The 24,875-nt window shown below is 48.8% G+C and overlaps 1 protein-coding gene across 1 annotated transcript in view; it reads right to left on the bottom strand.

The window, feature by feature from the left end:
• Positions 1 to 23,601, bottom strand: part of rpap1 (RNA polymerase II associated protein 1) — a 145,216-nt gene extending 121,615 nt beyond the window's left edge. The window contains 4 exon segments of the mRNA XM_038790256.1: positions 766 to 858; positions 6,149 to 6,291; positions 16,416 to 16,616; positions 23,479 to 23,601. Coding sequence (XP_038646184.1) covers positions 766 to 858; positions 6,149 to 6,291; positions 16,416 to 16,593 — 414 coding nt within the window. The 5' untranslated portion in view covers positions 16,594 to 16,616; positions 23,479 to 23,601.
• Positions 23,602 to 24,875: the final 1,274 nt, after the last annotated feature.

Genomic DNA, 24,875 nt, shown 5'->3' with positions numbered 1-24,875 from the left:
TTCTGTGCTCCTGCCGCTCTCAATGGAAATTCCCATTGAAGCCACCCCACGGTGCTGGGAAACCACCAGGCAGCAATGCACTGCCAGCGGGACTAGAGATTCCCGCTGCCAGTTAACAAGGAAAGAATTCCAGCCTGTGTTTCTGGTGACTCCAACAGAATTCCATAGAACGCGCAGCGCTGAAACCGGTCATTCTATGTAAATGACAGATGCCAGTGTATATGCTCACGCATCAATCTATCCCCGCCCCTCATCAACTAACCCCATCAGTAGAACTTTCTATTCCTTTATCCTTCAGATACTTACCTAGCTCCCTCTTTTCTACCTATTCTGTTCACCTCAACTACTCCATGCAGCAGCAAATTCCAGATTCTAACTACTTTCTGGTTAAAAAGGTTTCTCCTCAATTCTCAGTGACTATCTCTTTTATACCCCCTGCTTTAGGCCTCCCCCCATTGGTTTCTCTATTTGCTCTCTATCAAACCCGAGAATAATCTTAAGGACATCCATCAAAAAGCCCAGGTCTTTTCTTTTCTAGAGAAAAAAGCCGCACCTATTTAATCTATCTTGATAGGTACAAACTCTCATTTCTGGTGTCATTCTAATCAATATTCTTGCAGCTCTCCTGTTCTTTTGTAACCTTTTTGCAAACCAGGAATGCATCTTAGAGCCATTTGGTAGCGGATACTAGGTGAAAAACATGAGTCTTTAAGCCCTGCTTTCAGACAATGCTGAGAAAATATAATAGGTTTGAAAAAGAATTACCTCGCTCAGTACCTCCGACCTGTGAAAGACCTTTGGGAAGGCTAGCCCTGTCGACACAGGAAGAGATATCGGAGTCGCTCTTGTGTCTCTCTCCTGAAAGAAAAATATAAAACCAAGGAATCGGTAAAATATTGAACTCTATGCTCCATCTTTTAAAGTTTCCGATGGAAGCACCTTCGAAAGAGGACTCTCCATTCTGTGCAGAATCTAGAGTGAGATTGTTCTCCTTACATCAGGCAAGGTTATGATGAGATATAATTGAGCAACTCAAAATTATGAAAGATTTTCATAAATAAGGAGCAATTATTGCCACCGGCAGGAAGGTCAGTAGCCAGACATCGACTTGTGTACGTTTTTCATATTCTCTCATGGGATGTCGGCATCACCAGCAAGGCCGGCATTTGTTGTCCATCCCTAATTGCCCTTGAACTGAATAGCTTGTGAGGCCATTTCAGAGGGCAGTTCAGAGTCAACCACACTGCTGTGGATCTGGGATCACATGTATTCAAGACCAGGTTGGAATGGCAAATTTCCTTGCCTCACGGACATTAGTAAACAATCGATGATGGTTTTGCGGTCACCATCGCTAAGACAAGCTTTTCAATTCTAGGTTAGTAATTGTGGTTGGATTTGAACCCATGTCCACAGAGCTTTCGCCTGGGCCTCTGGGATTACTGCTACGTTGACACAACCACTGCACCAATGTCTCCCCCTAAATTATAGCGTTAAATGTTTTTTCAACCTTAACCTTGTGTAAATACACTTTCCTTTCTAAAGACTTGGTATTTTAAAACAGCTTGTTTGTCAAATCTTGTGAAATATACAGCGAAAACCCCCTGAAATATGGCAGTGCACCACTTGGCAATCAAGCACATGTTTAAATTTATTCCAGTGAGAGAGGGAAAAATGAGAGAAAAACCAAAGGATAAAGCATTACTTTTGGTGCCTTTCATGATTTCCACAACGTTTTACAAGTAATTAAGTATTTTACAAGGGTTAAACACTTCTTGCGCAATGTAGAAAACACTGCAGCCAATTTGGACACAACAAGCTCCCACAAATTAACCTTGTGATAATGACCAGATCATTTGATACAATGATAGTCAAACAAAATTACTTCCACCAGGTAATGGAGAGAAAGAGGAGTTACCATCATCTGAACAATCCAATAGGAAAAGAGAGAAATAATCCTCGTCACAATGGACATCTCGGCACTCTACACCAGCATCCCCCATGACGACGGCATTGCTGCAACAGCCTCAGTACTCAATACCAACAGCTGCCAATCTCCAGTCGCAATTCTGCAACTCATCCTCTTCATTCTGGATCACAACATCTTCACCTTCGACAATAAGTTCTTCATCGAGACACAGGGTTCAACCATGGGGACCAAATTCGCACATCAATATGCCAACACCTTCATGCACAAGTTTAAACAAGACTTCCTCACCGCACAGGACCTTCAACCGACGTTATAAACCAGATACATCGATGACATTTTTTTCCTTTGGACCCACGGTGAAGAATCACAAACGATTACACAATGACATCAATAGGTTCCATCCCACCATCAGACTCACCATGGACTACTCTCCAGAATCGGTTGCATTCTTGGACACACTCATCTCCATCAAGGATGATCACCTCAGCACTTTGCTTTACCGCAAGCCCACGGATAACCTCACAATGCACCACTTCTCCGGCTTCCACCCAAAACACATTAAAGAAGCCATCCCTTATGGACAAGCCCTCCTTATACACAGGATCTGCTCAGACGAGGAGGAGCGTAACAGACATCTACAGGCGCTGAAAGTTGCCCTCGTATGAACAGGATATGGCGCTTGACTCATCGATCGACAGTTCCAACGCGTCACAGCAAAAAAACACACCGACCTCCTCAGAAGACAAACATGGGACACAACTGACAGAGTACGCTTCGTCGTCCAGTACTTCCTTGGAGCGGAGAAACTACGACATCTTCTTCGCAGCCTTCAACACGTCATCGATGAAGATGAACATCTTGCCAAGGTCATCCCCACACACTCACTACTTGCCTTCAAACAACCGCGCATCCTCGAACAGGCCATTGTTTGCAGCAAACTACCAAGCCTTCAGAACAGCGACCATGACACCACACAACCCTGCCATGGCAATCTCTGCAAGACGTGCCTGATCATCGACATGGGTACCGCCATTACACGCGAGAACACCACCCACCAGGTACGTGGTACATACTCGTGCAACTCAGCCAACGTTGTCTACCTCATAAGCTGCATGAAAGGATATCCCAAAGCGTGGTACATTGGCGAGACCATGCAGACGCTGCGACAACGGATGAACGGACATCGCGCGACAATCGGCAGGCAGGAATGTTCCCTTCCAGTTGGGGAACATTCAGCAGTCAAGGGCATTCAGCCTCTGATCTTCGGTAAGCGTTCGCCAAAGCGTTCTCCAAGGTGAACAACGCAGAATCATCGAGCAGAAACTTATAGCCAAGTTCTGCACACACGAGTACGGCCTCAACCGGGACCTTGGATTCATATCGCATTACATTCAACCCCCACCATCTGGCCTGGTGAAATCCTACCAAATAGAACATAGAACATAGAACAGTACAGCACAGAACAGGCCCTTCGGCCCTCGATGTTGTGCCGAGCAATGATCACCCTACTCAAACCCACGTATCCACCCTATACCCGTAACACAACAACCCCCCCCCAACCTTACCTTTTAGGACACTACGGGCAATTTAGCACGGCCAATCCACCTAACCCGCACATCTTTGGACTGTGGGAGGAAACCGGAGCACCCGGAGGAAACCCACGCACACACGGGGAGGACGTGCAGACTCCGCACAGACAGTGACCCAGCCGGGAATCGAACCTGGGACCGTGGAGCTGTGAAGCATTTATGCTAACCTCCATGCTACCGTGCTGCCCCTAATGTCCTGGCTTGAGACAATTCACACCTCTTTAACCTGTGATTATCCCTCTCTCCAGTTGTTCCATCTGGACCTGTAAGGACTTAATTACCTGCAAAGACTCGATCTCAAAGTATCGTCTTGCATCATTGACTTTGTCTATATATATGTTTCTGGAACCCACCTCTTCATTCACCTGAGAAAGGAGCTGCGCTCTGAAAGCTAGTGATTTGAAACAAACCTGTTGGACTTTAATCTGATGTTGTCAGACTTCTTACTATGCTCACCCCAGTCCAACGTCGGCATCGCCACATCATGAGTATTTGTTGGCAGTTTATACATCATTGTAAGCTCGACTCCATGTCGCTGTTAGCCCCTATTTGTAGGAATCATCTCTTTGTGCCAGCGGGCCTAGACTCGAAGTTCAGGTCAGGTCTGGAGAGGTTTAGGGACCTGTTTTTGGAGTATAGATTTTTTGGTTTTGTGGAACTGGTGGACAGTGAGGCTCTTCACATGGTCAACTCATACACTAGGCTTAGCTTGATTCAGTCAAAATGGTGCACAGGCACATCTGACCAAGGCGAGGATGAGTGTTCTTTTCTCGAGGGTAGAGGATAGGTGCGAACGTTGTTCTCAGGGGCCAGCGAATCATACCCACATGTTCTGGTTGTGTCCTAAGCTAGTAAACTGTTGGATCTCCTTCTTTAACACCATGCCAGGGGTTCTTGATGTCGAGCTGGAGCCTTGGCTGCTGGTGCCATTTTGGGGTTTCGGACTCGCTGATGCTGCAGATTGGGGTGTTCACTTGTCAGAAAAACTAGAAGCAGAGGACACAATCTCAGACTAAAGGGACAGTCCTTTAAAACAGAAATGAGGAGGAATTTCTTCAGCCAGAGGGTGGTGAATCTGTGGAACTCTTTGCCGCAGAAGGCTGTGGAGGCCAAATCACTGAGTGTCTTTAAGATAAAGATAGATAGGTTCTTGATTATTAAAGGGCTAAGGGGTGATGGGGCGAAGACAGGAGAATGGGGATCAGAAAAATATCAGCCACGATTGAATGGCAGGGCAAACCCGATGGGCCGAGTGCCTAATTCTGCTCCTATGTCTTATGGAGATCTCCTACCCCGCCCAGTGTCTCGGCCTGGTTGGGTGACCTAACGGAGTTCCTATATCTAGAAAAGGTCAAATACACCTTTAGGTGGTCGGTGGAAGATGGCAACCATTCATTTCCTTTTTCAGAGAGTTAGTCACCGTCAGGGGAACCGGAGCACCCAGAGGAAACCCACACAGGCACGGAAGAAAGTGCAAATTCCACACGGTCACTCAAAGTTGGAATCGACCATGATCCCTGGCGCTGTGAGGCACAGTGCTAACTACTGTGCCGCCTCTCGGAGTGCTCTGAAGTAGCTTTCTCAAAAATTATGGTCTTATTTAACATACCAATGATTACAAAGTGCCTTTCACAACTCTGGGCTGCCCCAAATTGTATTACAGCCAATGAATGATTTTTGAATAACAGTCACGGGTATAATCTAGGAAATACAGCAGCCAATTAGCTTAGAGCCCCACAAACATCATGTAGTTATGACCAGATAATCTGTTTTAACGATATTGGTTAAGCGATAAATACTGGCCAATACATTTAATTACTGTTCTACAAAATAGTGCCATGGAACCTTTGATGTCACCAGAGAGGACAGACAGGGCCTAGTTTAGCAATTCATCTGGAAGTTCGCACCTCACACTACTCTGGAATGCCAGGCTAGTTTCTGTATTCAAGCCTGTGGAGTGGGACTCTATCTCAAAATCTTCTGACTCAAGAGGGTGGCAGTGCTACTAATTCAGCCAGATGGAACATAGCGATGCAAAGCCCAGTGACAACGAGTGGATCATCAATCTATTGAGTGGAGACAAAACATTTGGGGTAGCACGATGGTACAGTGGTTAGCACTGTTGCCTCACAGCAGTTAGCACTGTTGCCTTAAAGTGCCAGGACCCGGGTTCAATTTTGGCCACTGTCTATGTGGAGTCTGCACGTTCTACCCGTGTGTGCGTGGGTTTCCTTCGGGTGCTCCGGTTTCCTCCCACAGTCCAAAGATGTGAGTGTTAGGTAAATTGGCCATGATAAATTGTTCCTTCGTGTCTCGGGATGTGCAAGTTAGGTTATGGAGGTACAGGCATTGGGGGGAGTGGGCAAGGTGGAATGCTCATTCGGTGGGGTTGGTGCAGACTCGATGGGCAGAGTGGCCTCCTTCTATACTGTGGGGGTTTTATGATATAACCAGATACCAGCGAGTGTGCATGATAGGTCTGATAGCTTGAGACAATGAGCCAATGATAAGAATAAGGCTTCCAGGCTCCTTGGAACCTTTTTACACACAAGGAACCTTTTTTCACACAAGCGCTGCTATTTTCCACATGAGCATCCTGGCGTGAGACACCTTGAATTTGTGCAAAACTTACGATAATCTTTGACAAGACAGCTGTGATGTGTCTATCCTGTAGATCCATCTGCTCCTCACCATCATCTCCTTGGAATCTAACTTTTCCTGCCTTGGATTTTTTGGGTGGAGTTGGCATTAATGATGGAGGACAGTCAGGAAGACCTGAAACAAAATAGACAAACAGTTGGCTTCTGGTCTGCAGCTGCAAGGTCCCACAGACAGCACTGTGATAATGATCAAATTGTCTGTTTTAGTCACATTGGTTGAGAATTGAGTATTGGCTGGGAGATGAAGGAGAACTCTCCTGTTCTTCTTTTAATCATGCCATGGAAACTCTTAGCCAACTTGAAAGCGCAGACTAATTTTAATGTTGCATTGAAAAAGCAGCAATCGGACTTCCGGTTGCGGCTATGACCAGCTAAGTCGCACGTTTGGCTGCTCCTGCTACAAAGGTGTTTTCGGGCCGATTGGAGGGCCCCAACGGCGCTGTAAGGACAAATCCCGGTGGGGGAAGGCTCCCTGAAGAGAACCAGACCAACTTTATGGTCGGTACCCGGAGTGGGGTGGTAAAGAAAGCAACAGCAGCTCCCAAAAAAAAGCGGGGGAAGAAGACCAAAATGGCGGCCGGTGGAGCACCCGAGGAATGGAGGAAATGGGCGGAGGAGCAGCAGGCCGCTCTCCTGCGCTTCTTTACGGAGCTGAAAATGGAGCTCTTGGAGTCAATGAATGCGACGACCACCAGGCTGATGGGAGCCCAGGCGACCCAAGAGGCGTCGATTCGGGAGCTGCAACAGGAGATGACTGTGAGGGAGGAGGAGGCCACGGTCCTCGTGGGAAAGGTAGAGGTGCACGAGGCACTCCACCTGAAATGGCAGAGCCGTTTTGAGGAGCTGGATACCCGAATGAGGCGGAAGAACCTGAGAATCTTGGGTCTGGCAGAAGGCCTGGAGGGGTCAGACCTCCCGGGATATGTAGCAGAAATGCTGAGCTCCCTGATGGGGGCAGGGGCCGTCCCTTCGCCCCTGGAGCTGGAAGAGGCCTACAGGGTCATGGCTAGGAGGCCAAGAGCAAATGAGCCCCCGAGGGCGGTGCTGGTGCGGTTCCAGCGACTCAGCGACCGTGAGAGAGTGCTGGAGTGGGCCAAGAGGGAAAGGAGCAGCAAGTGGGAGAATTCGACGGTGAGGGTCTACCAGGACTGGAGTGCGGAGGTGGCAAAGCGGCGGGCCCGGTACAACCGGACGAAGGCGGTGCTACATGCAAAACGGATCAGGTTCGGAATGCTGCAGCCAGCGCGCTTGTGGGTCACCTACAGGAACCAACACCACTATTTTGAGTCCCCAGAGGAGGCGTGGGCCTTTGTACAGGAAGAGAAACTGGACTCGAATTAGACCCAGGGGATACTTGGCGGCCGTAGCCGCTCGGGTACTTTCAGCTGAATTCTTTGTTTGGATTTTGAACTCTTGCTGTGGTTTTTCTTCTGATGTTTTTTCCCCCTTTGCCAACTTCCCTTAGTTATTGTTATTGTGGTTATTCATGGTTATTTATGGTTATTTATGCTGTTTGGTAGAGGGCGACTGTTAAGTACATTGTTATTTGTTATTTATCTGTTATTTATAATGTTAAGTTGGGGAGGTGGGACGGGGGGGAGAGCAGATCGGGGATATGGGCTCCTAGGGGGGGTTCTTTTACAGGCATGGACGGGGACGGGGGTGGAACTGAAGATGGCGGGGTGGGGTGTGGCAGGGCGAAAGCGCGGGCTTTCCTCTGTTTTCCCGCGCGCGGGGCAGAGGAGGGGGGAGGGGAGGAGTGCGGGGCGTGGCTAGCAATGGCGACCTTTCCCGCGCTGGAGCGGGGCCAGGGAGGAGTGGCAAGGGGGGGGGAGGCCCCCCCCCGAGCCGGGGGGAGTCGGAGTGGGGCAGGAGCAGCCGGGTCAGCGTGAACCAGCTGACTTACGGGAGTACGATGGGGGGTACATCGGGGCTAGGAGGGGTCCTAGCCTGGGGGGGGGGGGGGGGGAGGGGGGTTAGGGAGGGACACCGGGTTGCTGCTGAAAAGACCAGAAACGGGAAGTGGAGGACTGGAGAGGTGGGGGGAGGGGGACATCGCCATGGGGAGCGGGTCAGAAGGGGAGGGTCGACCCGGGGCGAGCAGGGAACAGGACATGGCTAATCGGCAGGGGAAGGGGGCAGGTCGTCCCGCGACCCGGCTGATCACTTGGAACGTGAGGGGGTTGAATGGGTCGGTCAAGAGATCAAGGGTATTCTCACACCTGAAGGGACTGAAGGCTGATGTAGCAATGTTACAGGAGACCCATTTGAAGGTAGTGGACCAGGTTCGCCTGAGAAGGGGGTGGGTGGGACAGGTGTTCCACTCTGGATTGGACGCAAAGAACCGGGGGGTGGCGATTCTGGTGGGAAAGAGGGTGTCGTTCGTGGCGGAGGAGGTGGTGGCGGATAAGGAGGGTAGGTATGTGATGGTGAAGGGTAAGCTGCAGGGGGAGAAAGTGGTGATGGTCAACGTATATGCCCCGAACTGGGATGACGCGGGTTTTATGAGGCGCCTATTGGGCCTCATTCCGGGACTGGAGGCAGGGGGCTTGATCATGGGGGGGGACTTTAACACAGTGCTGGACCCCGGGCTAGACAGATCGAGCGCAAGGACCAATAGGAGGCCGGCAGCGGCAGAAGTGCTGAGGGGGTACATGGAGCAGATGGGAGGAGTAGACCCATGGAGGTTTGGTAGGCCGAGGGCGAGGGAGTATTCCTTTTTCTCCCACGTCCATAGAGTGTACTCCAGAATCGATTTCTTCGTGTTGAGCAGGGGGCTGATCCCGAGGGTACGGGAAGCTGAGTACTCGGCCATTGCGATCTCTGATCATGCACCGCATTGGGTGGATGTGGAAATGGGGGAGGCGCGGGACCAGCGCCCGCTGTGGCGGCTGGATGTGGGGCTGTTAGCGGACGACGAGGTGTGTAAAAGGGTCCGGAAGAGCATTGAGAGCTATCTGGACTTGAATGACACGGGTGAGGTGCAGGTGGGGATGGTCTGGGAGGCCCTGAAGGCAGTGATCAGGGGAGAGCTGATCTCCATAAGGGCGCATAGAGAAAGAAAGGAGAGGCAGGAGAGGGAGAGGCTGGTGGGGGAGCTATTGGAAGTGGATAGGAGATATGCGGAGGCACCAGAGGAGGGGCAGCTGGAAGAACGGCGCAGCCTGCAGGTCAAGTTCGACCTGCTGACCACCAGGAAGGCAGAGACGCAGTGGAGAAGGGCACAGGGCGCGGTCTATGAGTATGGGGAAAAGGCGAGCAGGATGCTGGCACACCAGCTTCGCAAACGAGATGCGGCTAGGGAGATTGGGGGAGTGAAGGAGAGGGGCGGGAAGGTAGTGCAGAAGGGGCAAGAAGTGAACGGGGTCTTCAGGGATTTTTACAAGGAGTTGTATCGGTCTGAGCCGCCGACAAGGAGAGGGGGAATGGAGGACTTCCTAAACAAATTGAGGTTCCCAAGGGTCCAGGAGGGGCTGGTAGAAGGGCTGGGGGCGCCAATAGGGCTAGAAGAGCTAGTCAAGGGAATAGGTCAGATGCAAGCGGGGAAGGCGCCGGGGCCAGATGGGTTCCCGGTGGAATTCTATAAGAAAAATGTGGACTTGGTGGGACCGGTACTGGTACGAGCCTTTAATGAGGCGCGAGAGGGGGGGGTTCTGCCCCCGACAATGTCGCAGGCTCTGATCTCCCTGATACTGAAGCGGGATAAAGACCCCGTGCAGTGCGGGTCCTACAGGCCTATCTCGCTTCTGAACGTGGATGCCAAGTTGCTGGCAAAGATCCTGGCAGCTAGAATAGAGGATTGTGTGCCAGGGGTAATCCATGAGGACCAGACGGGGTTCGTGAAGGGGCGGCAGCTCAACACGAACGTGCGGAGATTGCTGAATGTAATTATGATGCCGGCAGTGGAGGGGGAGGCTGAGATAGTGGTAGCGCTGGACGCGGAGAAGGCATTCGATAGGGTGGAGTGGGAGTACCTGTGGGAGACGTTGAAACGGTTTGGGTTTGGGGAAGGGTTTATTAAGTGGGTGAAGTTGCTCTACTCGGCCCCGACGGCGAGTGTAGTGACAAACGGGAGGAGGTCGGAGTATTTCGGGCTCCACCGAGGGACCAGGCAGGGATGTCCCCTATCCCCCCTACTTTTCGCACTGGCGATTGAACCGTTGGCGATGGCACTGAGGGGTTCAGGGGGGTGGAGAGGACTGACTAGGGGAGGGGAGGAACATCGAGTATCGCTGTATGCGGATGATCTACTGCTGTACGTGGCAGACCCAGAAGGGGGAATGCCGGAGATAATGGAACTATTAGCAGAGTTTGGGGACTTTTCGGGGTACAAATTAAATTTGGGCAAAAGCGAGGTTTTTGTGATACACCCGGGGGACCAGGGAGAGGGTATTGGGAGACTCCCCTTCAAGCGAGCAGGAAAGAGCTTTAGGTACTTAGGGGTGCAGGTGGCAAGGAACTGGGGGACCCTCCACAAGTTGAACTTTTCCAGGCTGGTGGAACAGATGGAGGAGGAGTTTAAGAGGTGGGACATGGTACCGTTGTCGCTGGCGGGGAGGGTGCAGTCAATCAAAATGACGGTCCTCCCAAGGTTCTTGTTTTTATTTCAGTGCTTGCCCATCTTCCTCCCTAGGGCCTTCTTCAAAAAGGTGACGAGTAGCATCATGAGCTACGTGTGGGCGCATGGCACCCCAAGGGTGAGGAGGGTCTTTTTGGAGCGGAGTAGGGACAGTGGAGGGCTGGCACTGCCCAATCTCTCGGGGTACTACTGGGCGGCAAATGTGTCAATGGTGCGCAAGTGGATGATGGAAGGGGAGGGGGCAGCTTGGAAACGAATGGAGAGGGCGTCCTGTGGCAACACAAGCCTGGGGGCCCTAGTAACGGCACCATGGCCGCTCCCCCCCACGAGGTACACCACGAGCCCGGTGGTGGCGGCCACCCTCAAGATATGGGGGCAGTGGAGGCGACATAGGGGTGAAATGGGAGGTCTGTTGGCGGCGCCAATAAGAGGGAACCATAGATTCATCCCGGGGAACATCGACGGGGGATTTCAGAGCTGGTACAGGGTGGGCATACGGCAGCTGAAGGACCTGTTTATAGAGGGGAGGTTTGCGAGCCTGGGAGGGCTGGAGGAGAAGTTTGAGCTCCCCCCGGGAAACATGTTCAGATATTTACAAGTGAAGGCATTTGCTAGGCGGCAGGTGGAGGGGTTTCCCCTGCTCCCCAGTAAGGGGGCGAGTGATAGGGTGCTCTCGGGGGTCTGGGTCGGAGGGGGGAAGATATCAGACATCTACAAGATAATGCAGGAGGCGGAAGCAGCATTGGGGGAGGAGCTGAAAGCCAAGTGGGAAGGGGAGCTGGGAGAGCAGATAGAAGACGGGACGTGGGCGGATGCACTGGAGAAGGTCAACTCTTCCTCCTCGTGTGCGAGACTGAGCCTCATTCAATTTAAGGTGCTGCATAGAGCTCACATGACGGGGACAAGGATGAGCCGGTTCTTTGGGGGTGAGGACAGGTGTGTCAGATGTCTGGGAAGCCCAGCGAACCATGTGCATATGTTCTGGGCATGTCCGGTGCTGGAAGGGTTCTGGAAGGGGGTGGCAAGGACGGTGTCGAAGGTGGTGGGGTCCAGGGTCAAACCAGGATGGGGGCTTGCGATCTTTGGGGTCGGGGTAGAACCGGGGGTACAGGAGGCTAGGGAGGCCGGAATACTGGCCTTTGCGTCCCTAGTGGCTCGACGAAGGATATTAATTCAATGGAAGGACGCGAGGCCTCCAAGCGTTGAAACTTGGATTAACGATATGGCTAGCTATATTCAGCTGGAAAGGATCAAATTTGCCCTGAGAGGGTCGGTACAGGGATTCGCCAGGCGGTGGCAACCTTTCCTTGACTTTTTAGATCAGAGATAGACGTTCGGGGTCGTGGCAGCAGCAACCCGGGGGGGGGGGGGGGGGGGGGGGGGGGAGGGGAGGGGGGGGGGCAGCAAGGGTCGTGGGGGGACACGCACGACTGTAACACGGGCAAGCCTGCTCGCTGCTCATGTCTGAAACTGTAGGCTGCCTTGGTTGTTAAGGTTGCCTGGGGGGGGGGGGGGGGGGGGGGGGGGGGGGGGGGGACTGTGTGCGCGCGAGAGGGCGGGCGAGGGAGGGACATTTGCCTAGAGGGATTGTGTTGTAAATAATTTAAAAATTAGTAGGGGTAAATGTCTGTATGGAAAAACTCTTTCAATAAAAATTATTTAAAAAAAAAGAAAAAGCAGCAATCCCTCAGTACTGGACTGAAACGTTTGCCTAGATTTTGTGCTCATGTCTCCAGAGTAGGACTTCAAACCATAACCTTCCGAGATGTGATCACATTAGCATAAGAAACTGTCCAAAGGTCATCGATTTTGGATGAAAAAGGGACATTGGTGAAAAGCTAAGAACAGTGGAGGGACGTCAAGGAGATTGAGGGGTTCATGTAACAGATTTTTTAAAAGTGTAATCAGGCACAAAAAATAATCAAAGACCAATGCATTTATGACAAGGTGGCAAGATGATTTTCACAGTAACTTCGTTGCACTGTTGTGACACTAATAAAGATTATTATATGTAGAAGGGAGTAAGTTTTTGTACAGCTATACAAAATCCTCATCGCACTACATCTGGAGTACAGAGCACCATGCCCTCGAAAAGGATTAACTGGAGGGCAGCTCAGATTCACCAGAATCGTACCAGAGCTCAAGGTTAAATTTTGAGGAGAGATTGGATAAACTAGTCTCGTGTTCCCAGGAATTTAGAAAGCTGTGAGGTGATATGATTAAGGTTCATACACCATTTGGGTGAAATTTGTACCAGTGCAACACTGGGAAGGTCTAATGGTCAACATTCATAACAACACAAGTCGTCTACTAAAAAAGGACAACATTATAGTGGAATGAAGCACATGGAAATCCCAGCCAGGTGTGTTGTAAACATGGGGAATATAAAGAACTCGGAAAATTAGCCACAGCTACAACATAAATGTCCAACGTCAAGTCCTGGTATATGCAAACACCAGCACCGGCCCACTGCACCTCCCGCTTCTGCTTCGTCCAGCTTAACACCTTCTCCTTCATGTGGTACTTGTGAAAGCAGATGATCACTGCCCTTGGCGGCTCATTTAACTTTGGCTTCGGCCTCAGTGACCATTGAGCTCGGTTCAGTTCATACCGGGAGGGCTCCTCACTCTCCTCAGTCAACTCCGCCAACATCTTGGTGCCTCGAGCGGTTCTCCAGGTCCTCCAGCTTTGCTAAAAGCCCCTTATTGGCCTTGACCACCCTCCGCAGCTCATCCCCCGTCGAGGTGACCTGATCACTGTGCTGTGACATGGCTTCCTCCACTCCCTTCATCCTCTCGCTCTGCTCCCTCACCTTGACCGATGACTTCGCCACAGCCACCCTCGCCGGGGCGACTGCCTCCTCCACCAACGTCTTGAAGGCCACTGCCATCTCCTTCCTCTATGTGCTTCGCAACCTGCTTCTCCAGCTCCAAAGACTCACCTCAAGTCATCCTCTCTGCTGTGAACAGTATGGCCCCACCCAGCAGCCCAGCCTCCACCATCATGCCAGCTCCCTGGCTGGCCCTCTCACTCGAACGTGAACACTCACTTCTTCACGACTGTTTGTCATAATCCTTTTGTCATCCTTTGCCTTCCTTGTACATTCTTTCAATTCACAAATTACCCCCAGGACCGGACTTTAAAACTCCTAAAAGCACGCCTCAAGCAGGAGCCACCAGCATGCGGCTTCCTCTCTACATGCCGCCACCGGAAGTCAATCAGAATGGATTAATAAAATGTGGATTCTAATACTGACTGGGATAGACAGATTCCTGGTCTCTCAGGGAATCAAGTGATTTGGGGATCGGGCAGGAAAGTGGAGTTTAGAATCACGAAATTGTTATGGCTCAGGAGAAGGCAATTTGGCCCATCGTGTCTGCAAACAAGCATCATGATTTAGTGCCATTCCTCTGCCTTTTCCCTGTATAGTTGAAGTCCAAAGATACGTAGGTTCGGTCGAGTGGCCGGCTAAATTGCCCCGTAGTGTCTGACAGTTAAGTGTGTGTGGGGGGGGTGGGGGGGTGGGGAACAGGCAGGATGCTCTTTCAGAGGGTAAATACAGACTCGATGGGCCGAATAGCCTCCTTCTGCAGTGTAGGGATTCTATGATCAGCTATGATTGTAATGAATGGTGGAGCAGGTTTGAAGGGCCATATGGTCCTTTCCTGCTCCTATCTCTTGTGTTAAGATATCGAGAGGTAAGAAGTGAAGGATTTCAACGTGGAGGCTGAAATTATTGTAATGTTGACACATTGGTTTGTGGGAAGCCTTAATTAATTTTCTCTCACATACATACAACAATATTAAATACAGACATGACAAATGATGAAAGATCACTGCAAAAATTGACTTGATGCTGAGTTTAATGATGATGCCCATTTCATTTTGGGGGAAAAAACATACCATCTTCAGGATAACTAAAATAATTAGTTTAATCTAAAATAAAAGCAAAATACTGCAGAAGCTGGAAATAGAACCATAGAAAAGTTACGGTGCAGAAAGGGGCCATTCATGTCTGCGCCGGCCAAAAAAAGGGAAAAAAAAGAAACTAGACGCTCATTTCAATCCCACTTTCCAGCACCTGGTCAGTAGCCTTGCAGGTTACAGCACTTTAGATGCAGATCCAGGTGACATTTAAATGAATTGAGCATTTCAGCCTCAACCACTAACTTGGGCGCCAACTTAGGCAGTGAATTCCAGACGCCCACTACCCTCTGCATGAAAATATTTTTCCCCTATTTCCTCTACCAATCACCTTAAATCTATGCCCCCAGGTATCTGACCCCTCAGCTGGGGAAAACAAGTCTTTATTGTCTATCCTATCCAGGTCCCTCAAAATTTTGTATACCTCAATTAGGTCACCCCTCAGCCTCCTCGGTTCTAAGGAAAACGATCCTAGCCTATCCCATCTCTCCTCATCACTGAAAGTTTCAAGCTCTGGCGACATTCTGAAATAAATCTGGACAAATCTGAAATAAAACAAGAAATGCTGCAAAGACTCAGCAGGTTGGGCAACATCGGTGAGTTAACGTTTCAAAGTCCAATACAACTCTTTTTCAGAAAGGAAAAAAAATTATTTAATCTATTGTATCTGAATTGATACACATAAATCGGACTGAGGGACTAGGAAAGTCTTAAATTTGGTGCAGAACTCTGCAAACGAAATTAAATAGCTGTCGATGAAAATCGCTTATTCAGTCAGGGTAAGCGATAGGAGGGAGGGGGGTCAGGTCTGTAAGGAAACAGCACACATGCTCCATCAGAATGCGATAAACGGCATGCGAAACTGTTCGTAGTTGAAAAATGCACGTGCTAAACTTGTCAAAATCAGCTTAACACTGAAAGTAATTATCTTATAGATATATTAGTTTCATGTTGAGATGTCAACCATGAACTGAAGTAAATTCAAAAATGTAATATGCACAATGGAAGGGGTTAAAGTGGGGGAGGGTGGGGTGCGCAGATCGCAGAAGGGATTAAGGGGACCTGAAACAAGAGAAGCACCGTGATCCATTGTTTCTCTCTTCAGCCCTGCTTAAAATGTTGAAATTATTCGATCGCGAGGAACTATTTCCTCTGGTTGGGGAATCAAGAAGACGATCATTTTAAAATTGGGAGTTAGCCATTCAGGAGGAAAGCCTTGAAGTACCTTTTGGAATTCTCTCCCCAAAAGCCTGTGGATGCTGGAGTACAATTGGAGCTTTCAGTACTGAGATTGATAGGTGAGTTCTGAAGAAGTCACACTGGACGTGAAACATTAACTCTAACTCTCTCCAAAGAAGTTGCCAGATCTGCGGGAAATTTCCAGCACTTCCTGTTTTTATTTCAGATTTCCAGCATCCACAATATTTTATTTTATTTCTATGGATAGATTTTTGTTGTCAAGGAATATGGACTAATACAGGATAATGAGACTGAGGTCTTGATCAGCCATGATCTGATTAAATGGTGGAGCAGGTTCGAGGACCAAATGGCCGACTCACATTGTTATCCATAATTCTTAATATATCAATTAGTACCCAATTAAAAATGTCCCGATACGACAAGCTCTTACCACTAAAAAGCCTGGTTTCATTCCTGCTCATCCCTAACCCCCTTACATTAGATCCATCACCTGATTCCCACAGTAAGGCTACAGAACAAAAAAAATAAATTCAAACCTTCCAAAGTGACCATGTCCCGTAGGTCTGTATTGGCATGGCCTCCATCAGTATTTTCCAATTCTACTTTCCTCTTGTTTACGACTTTGGCAGCTGGAGATGTTCCTGCTGCGAGGAACTGCTGCTGGAACAGGAGGAGATCGTCCTCAGATTCTCCAGGCTTCGGTCTACACAACATCTTTCTTGGTTTATGATGGCCTCCTGTAAATGGGAGAGTGGTACAGTCAGTCTCACTGCACTGGAAGGCACATAACTGAGATAATATCATTTTGGACAGCCCATTTCACTGGTTGCTGTCAGCATTAGAATCGCCCGGCATAGGAGGCCACTTGGCCCATCATTTCTGTACCAACTATTTGAAAGAGCTATCCAATTAGTCGCACAACCTGCCCTTTTCCCATAGTTCGACAAACATTTCCTTTTCATGGATTTACCCAATTGCCTTTTCTAAGTTACTGCTTCAAGTACCCTTTCAGGCAAATGTGTTCCAGATCAAAGCAACATGTGGCAAAAAACCAAATTTTCTTCCCTCTGGTTCTTTTGATGATTATCAGAATCTGAAGCCTCTGGTTACTGACCCTGCCATCAAGGGAAACAGTTTCTCGCTATCTACGCGGTCAAAACTGCTCAATTTTGGACCCTTCCATTAACTCTCCCATGAATCTTTTTGAATCTCTGTGCATAACTGAAGCTCCTCAGGCCTGGTATCATTTTGGTGAATCTCCTGCATCTCCAGAGCCTAAAGGTGGCTGCCTGAATTTGGACAAAATGCTTCAGCTGGGGCCTAACCAATGGTACCCCACTTTCTCCTCCTCCCTTAATGCAGGGAAAAGTGATTAGCAATTACTGATTTCCAACTGCCGAAGCCCTTGACTGCGGTCCACTGGCAATAACAGACCTGGGGCCACTGGGCGTCTGTCAATCCAGGCACGGAGTGGCACCAGATCTTTCGACTGCAAGAGGTTTAACTGCCAAGCCCTGTCCCATCTTGATCTGTTGTTCATCCACGAGCATTTTCCAGTGGGAGATGGTGGCTTGGATTGAGGTTGGGAGAGTGGGCGAAATAAAAACCATGGTTGATTTCCCATTTCACCTTAATGATCTGGAACGGAGATGTCAATAGCAGCCAGAAATCAGGAAACTTATGGGAAACCATGGCCCAATTGTTTTACCACTAATGCAAAATGTATTCCAAAAATAAAGTCTGGAATTTCAGTAGAGCCTTTTGAGACCTCTGGAACTCAAAAGCAGTTTAGAATCAATGAAGTACTTTTGAAATGCAATCACAATAATGTAGGAAAGGCAGCAGCCAAACCTGTTCACAGCAAGGTTCCACAAAAACAATGTGATAATAGCCAGGTAATCTGTTTTAGTGATGTTTGTTGGGGAATTAATATTTGCCAGGATACTCTTGCACTCTTCTTCAAAGTAAAATTAACTGAGAGGATAGAGCCTGGATTCAACAACTCATCTGAAAGATGGTACCTCAGACAACACTTGTCAACAGATAGCACTTTCTTGGTATAACACTGCAGAGTCATTCTGGACTATGGGCTCAAGTCTCCGTACCCATGACCTCCTTGACTCAGAGTCAAGAGTGCCAGCACAAAGTCACAGGCGACAGTTTCTTCTTTTCAACTCTTAAAGAGTGCTAAATGTAATAAAGGAACAGGCTGATGGTCCTCCATCTTAACCTTGCTTAATACAGAAATGTTGCAGGATAATGACAATCTGGAAGCAAATATTTTATTTAAGGTGGCACGGTAGCATAGTGGTTAGCACTGCTGCTTACAGCCCCAGGGTCCCAGGTTCGATCCCCGGATTGGGTCACTGTCTTTGCGGAGTCTGCACGTTCTCCCCGTGTCTGCGTGGGTTTCCTCCCACACGTGCCAAAAGACGTGCTGTTTGGTGAATTGGACATTCCGAATTCTCAGTGTACCCGAACAGGCGCCGGAAGGTGGCAACTAGGGGCTTTTCAGCAGTGTTAATGTAAGCCGACTTGTGGCAATAAAGATTTTTTTAAATTAAAATTTAAAATCCCTGCAACTTGAATCCAATGGTCCATTCCACAGGCATCAGAACTGCAGGCAGTCCACAATGGAATTGACACCCGATGCATGGCTGGGCTATAAAGGAGCAGTTCCTCACAGTCACCCTATTGTGTCAGGCCTAACCCGTGTCCTGGTCTGCCAACCTTCACCATAGCTCCAACTGGACAGGAATCGATCTTGCAGCCTGCGTTCAGACTACCCGTCTGAAAGGGCCAGCCACAAACCATCCAGTTCAAAGGTTCAGGAATCAACTTAGAAACCCAGCACGGAAAATCTGCAGAAAAGCCAAACCGTACATCGTTCAATTAAAAATATAGGGCAGTCCATAGGTAAAATATTCACCACTCTCTGACCATCCCAGATTTGTCATTCTGCTTATACTCATGAAGAAGTTTTTTTGGCCAATGATTCAAGAGGAGGAAAAATTAAGAAAGCGACTGAGTATGAAGAAACTGTAAGGAGGAGGAAGGCAGAATTAGAGAAAGCAATGCACATCAGTGCCTGCCCTTCCCTCTCTTCTTTCGGCTCTCCCTCATGCTGTTGGCCCGTCCATCCCTCTCCTATTGTGCTTTGCTCTGGGCTAAACATGCCTATTTCAGGTTCTGTTCATATCCCTCCAGCAGGTTTATTTGATACGTCCTCTGTAGGTGGAGAGTTAGCTTTTTGTGCTACTTTGCTTCTCATTTTTAGCCTACACCACTGGCTAGCAGCAAAAGATGGCCAACTGTGCAAGTCTCCCCCTCTCCATACAAAGCGTCTCCACTGTCAAGTCCCTCAGCTATGCCTCCTCACGGTGACTCAAGGAAACTGGGTCTCTCGTGGCCCCCGGCTGAAGTTTCTGAGGAACTCCGAGAAATTTTGGCCCTCAGGCATCCATCTGCCCACTGGTATGTGCACACGCCTTGGCATGCATGATCCAAACTCCCAGCTGCAACTGAATAGCTCTGGAGTAGAGGCCAAAGGGGACTGATGTCTAAATTGGTCATCTTTCATGCAACTCCTGCAAACAAACAAGTATCAAATATAGTACTTTATATTTCTTTGCAGTTTGGGGCACCTTACTGACCACTTTAATCACATTTTGGTTTGATATTTTTAAGCTTAATTTGTGATTCACATTTTGTTTTAGGCAGTTTCCCTCGAAGGGACTGTCCTTATTATTTGTCCCTCAGTTTATTAGATTTAGTTTACTTGGTTGTTTGTGTTCATCAAAATAGTTGGACTCAGCCCAGGAGGTCCAGAGGGAGACCCTGACGTTTGGGCAGCCCAGGGTCTCCATAAACTTTAACCAGGCTTGCAACCCAGAGAGGACATCCCAGTTTTGCTGCAGAGCATGAACACAACACAGGAGGCAGCAGTTAGGAGTGATGAGCACAACTCAACTAACACAGGGAGCAGGTGGGAAGGGCCAGTGTCCTACTGGTCAACCACCACCCATCTCAAGTCAGGCAATCCCCAAGAGGCAGCTGCGATCCATCTGCTTCAATAAGTGTTTGGGAGCTTAGAGTCTCTGCACAGCAAGTGGATGGAACCCCTCGCACCAGGCAAACAAACAAAAGGGAAGATGCCGACACTTCGATTGGCAAGACGGAATCTCAGGACCAAGTGCACGGGACTGATAGATGACTTGCAGGCCTTGATAATGTCTGTGTAGACATGCAATTTGATAAGCTGACCATTGATGTGGCTTCCCTCACAAGAGACCAGGCTCATTGAAAACAGATCATTGAAAGAAAAACATTATGTGTTCATGTGGCAGGGGAGGAGTTTGGAGGAAACACATGAGCAAGGTGTAGGCTTCACTGTAAGGGACTCGCTACTATCGATGATAAACCCTCCAAAAAATGGTTCAAAATGCGTTTCTCCACCTGCCTCATAACTCAAACAAGACGAGTTAGCCTCATGAGTATTTATGCTCCAACATTGCACTCCCGGACACAGGTGAAAGATCAGTTGTGTGGGGAGCTTGATATTGCTATCAGCAGAATCTCTAAATCAGAACATCTCCTACTTGGGCCATAGGACATGGTCTTCCTGCCTGGAACATCATAGCCTGGGAAAAATAAATGAGAATGGACAGAGACTATTTATGCTTCGCTGCTACAATGAGCTTTTTGTAACTAACACCTTCTATCGGAACAAATCATGCCATAAGGTGTTCTGGAGACATCCAGGATCAGCTGGATTTGACCATGACCAGGCGTGACTCTCTGCTCTGAACAGTGCTGACTGTGATACAGATAACACCCTGGTGTGCATCAGTTTAGGATAAAACATCAAAGAAAAACTCAATTCAAAGCAGAAGTGACCCTCGTATCAAAGTCAACCATACTGCCCACCCAGATAAAACCCATAATTTCCTCAACTCGACTCTACAGGCACTCCCTGACATTTCCAGTGTGCAGAAAATAATGGAATATAGTTCAAGACACCATGGACAATACTGCGCTCTCAACAGATGGGAAGCAGGAGCAGAAAAGTGCTGACTGGTTCAGTACTAACATCACTGTGAGGGAGCCCATCATTGAAGCCAAGCAGTTTGCTCTCATTAATTACAAGAAAGATCTGCTGCTGGAAGGAAAGTCGAACAGACTGTCAGGCGATACGCCAATGACTACAACTTTACCAGAATATCCAGATGTCCTTCGATGCCATGAACAATAGGGGAAAGTCTGAATCAATAAAAAGGGAAACACATGCATCAGCCATGGCAAGAAAATGGCTCCACTGAAAACAAAACTTGCTATGGGCAAAGCTCCAGGTGCTGATGACATGCCACCTGAACTCATCAAACACGGGAAACCAGCATTCCAACAGCATCGGCACAAACTCCTGTCTCTGATGGAGGGAGGGGGCCGTGTCCCAGGTTATGCGTGATACAAGGGTTATGACCCTGTACCAGAACTAGGGCGACTGCGGTGATTGCAACAACGATCTAAGCATCTTTCTGTTGAGCATCTTGGGAAAAATATGTGCCCATGTTGTCCTTGTCAGATTGCAGATCTTGGTTAAACACTTCTATTCTGAGTCCTAGTGTGGTTTCAGAACTGGAAGATCTACAATTGGCATGATCTTCTCAGTCCAGCAGCTGCAAGGGAAATGCTGTGAACAAAGGAGACCACTACATATTGTCTTCATCGGTCTCACCAAGGCCATGTGGGCAAAGCCAATCATTTTAGCTGCTGGAGAAAATTGTCTGCCCACTGAAGGTGCTCAGTGTGATCTCGTCTATCTACAACAATATGATGGATGAGATCAGCTATGACGGAACAACATTGGAACCATTGAGGTCCACACTGGGGCCAAACAGTTGTGTTCTGGAACCAACACTCTGAAATATTCTTCTGTGTTGTGGCCTTATGTCTTTGGTCATCTACACAAACCCAAACTGACAGAATCTTGCTCGCCTGAGATCCAAAATAAAAGTGCAATGTCCTCATCGGACATTTGTTCTACACCGATCGTGCCATACCAGCATTCCAGACCTAGGAACACCTTCAGCAGCAAATGGACCGACTCTCTCCCGCCTATGTAGAGTTTGATTTGATCATCAGCATCAAAAGAAATGTCACAGTCCAGGATAATGTATACTGCCAACTATTAGCATTAACAATGTGACACAGAGGGTTGTTGATAACTTCACATAACTCAGCTTCACAAACACCAGCAATCTGTCATTTAATGATGAAATCAACATGCCATCAAAAAAGCTGCAACGATTATATCCAAGCTGAGTAGGAGAATGTGGAACAGAAATTTGACTGAAAACGTCATACTGTGAGTCTACCAAACCTGTGTCGTCCACGACCGAGGACCCGGGTTCGATCCTGGCCCCGGGGGCCACTGACTGTGTGGAGTTTGCACATTCTCCCCATTTCTGCATGGATCTCACCCCCACAACCCAAAAGGATGTGCAGGGGAGGTGAGTTGGTCATGCTAATTTGCTCCTTAGTTGGAAAAAAAATTAGGTACTCTGAATTTAAATTTTTAAAAATCTGTGTCCTCAACACATTCCACTGCTGTGGTGCGACCTCAACAAAAAATGGTAGGCAGGGGAAATGGCTGAACAGTTTCAACCTTCGCTGTCACAGGTGTATCCTCGCCATCCCCTGGCAGGACAGTCACCAACTCAGAGGTCCTGCAGTGTGCTAATCCCATAAGTATACACCCATTGTCAAGCCCAATGGCACCTCCACTGGCTCAGCCACATTCATTGGATGGATGGCGGTTGTATACCCTTGGACCTCTGTATGATAAACCCGTCGCTGGGTCATGACCTTCTGGATATCCATACCTCTACTCCAAGGACACTAGCAATGAAATAGGAAGATGGCAGACGTTGAAACCGACGACTAGGAGACTGTCACCGATGAAGGGAAGAGGCAAACAGAAATGAAAAGCTGAACTGGCTGAGAAGAGCATCCAGAAAAACAGAGACCAGTGAATTGTGCAGCTTCTCAGCCACTGTCTTCCTCTGCAGCAAATGCATCAGAGATGGTCATTCTTGAATGGGGTTCCTAACGAAAATGAAAATCGCTTTATTGTCACGAGTAGGCTTCAATGAAGTTACTGTGAAAAGCCCCTAGTCGCCACATTCCGGATCCTGTCCCGGGAAGCTGGTACGGGAATCGAACCGTGCTGCTGGCCTGCTTGGTCTGCTTTAAAAGCCAGCAATTTAGCCCAGTGAGCTAAACCATCCCCTAACTACCACCAGTTGATGCTTAACAGAGTTGACCGTTGACCATCATAGCACAAACTATCGTTTTGCAAAACAGAAGATTAGCAGGACTGTCCCTCACCCCCAAGAACTGAGTTTACTCAACAGACATTGCTATTGCATCTTAAAAGTTAATGCCTGCCCACCAATCTCCTGTGTACACCATTCCCTCTCTCCTTCCCTGAAGGATCTCTGCACCCTCGGTATCTATCTCTCTCTCTCTGGCTTAGCTATTTCCTGGGAAACATCTCCTCGGATATTTCCCCGTCTCCCTCTCTCCCTGGCCCTCGCTTACTTCTGACTTCACCGCCTCCTCTTGCAAACCACACCAACAGCCACTTCCGCCCCGCTCGGTGTTACACACATAAAGCTCCCCTCAGCTTCCTGTCGGTGCCGGCTACCGACGCCTCATTCCCCGCAGTGCGGCGGTTAAATCTATCCCCCCGCAACTTCCTTCCGCCCGCTCTCAAGTTCCGAGCAGCTGTGGGAAGAGTGGGGAAGAGGCTTAAACAAACCTGCTGCTGCTGCTGAACTGAAATAACCTGACAACGCAGGGCTCTTCTTCATTGAAGGCAGCAATGAGCTAACACTCCAACAGTAAAATAAAAGCAAATTCCTGCGGATCTGGAATCTGAAAGAAAAACAGAAAAAACTTGACAATCTCAGCAGGTCTGACAGCACCTGGAACTTTAACAAAGAATCATCCAGACTCGAAATATTAGCTCCCTTCTCTCTCCACAGCTGCTGTCAGAGCTGCTGAGATTGTGTGTTTTGTTATTAAACATTAAAAGTTGGGGTGGATATACTCTTGTGGGCCAGTCCTCATCCCAAGCTCCAGGTTTAAATAAATATCTCATTAGGGCTCCAGGTAAATGTCCAACATCACAACAGTGACTGTTTTTCGAAAGTACCTCAGAAGCAGCTAACCCCAGCAATTTTTTTTCCACTTTGAAATTTCAGGAGGGGTTATTTCAGGAGGGGTTACACCCTGCCCCCCCCCTTGCTCTCCCGGCGGCCTCATTCCCCTGCAAACGGAGAAAGAGCTCGGATCGGTTGTTTCCATTACATTGACACCAGTCAACTCTACATTGACACCAGTCAACTGGCCATTGTTTTCCAAAGTAGATCTTGCTTTATTGCAATGTGAATTGGTGGAGGTGGAATTCTGAGAGGGAAAGGTGCAGAAAGGAAATTTACCTCAGTTTTCTGCCCGGCAACAAGCCCTCAGCCATCTGCACCGGATAACACGATGACTGGCCATTTAAAAACAGAAAATGCTGGACAATCTCACCAAGTCTGACAGCATCTGTGGAGAGAGAAAGGAGCCAACGTTTCAAGTCTGGATGCCTCAAGGCCCTCAAACGATGCCTGGGACTGTTCTACTACGCCCAGTGGGTCCCCCAACTATGCGGACAAAGTCCGCCCACTTATTCAAACCACCACATTTCCCTGATGGCTGAGGCCCGCTCGGCCTTCAGCCACATCAAGGCCGACATCACCAAGGCAGCTGTGCACGCGGTAGACGAGTCCGTCCCCTTTCAGGTAGAGAGCGATGCGTCAGACGTCGCACTGGCCACCACACTCAACCAGGTGGGCAGGCCAGTAGCATTCTTCTCTAGAACCCTCTACGCTTCTGAAATCCGACACTCCTCGGTCACGAAGGAAGCACAAGCCATAGTGGAAGCTGTGCGT

The sequence above is a fragment of the Scyliorhinus canicula genome, chromosome 2 (assembly GCF_902713615.1).
Source record: "Scyliorhinus canicula chromosome 2, sScyCan1.1, whole genome shotgun sequence".
Lineage (NCBI taxonomy): Eukaryota > Metazoa > Chordata > Chondrichthyes > Carcharhiniformes > Scyliorhinidae > Scyliorhinus > Scyliorhinus canicula.
This window is presented reverse-complemented; position numbering and strand designations above follow the sequence as displayed.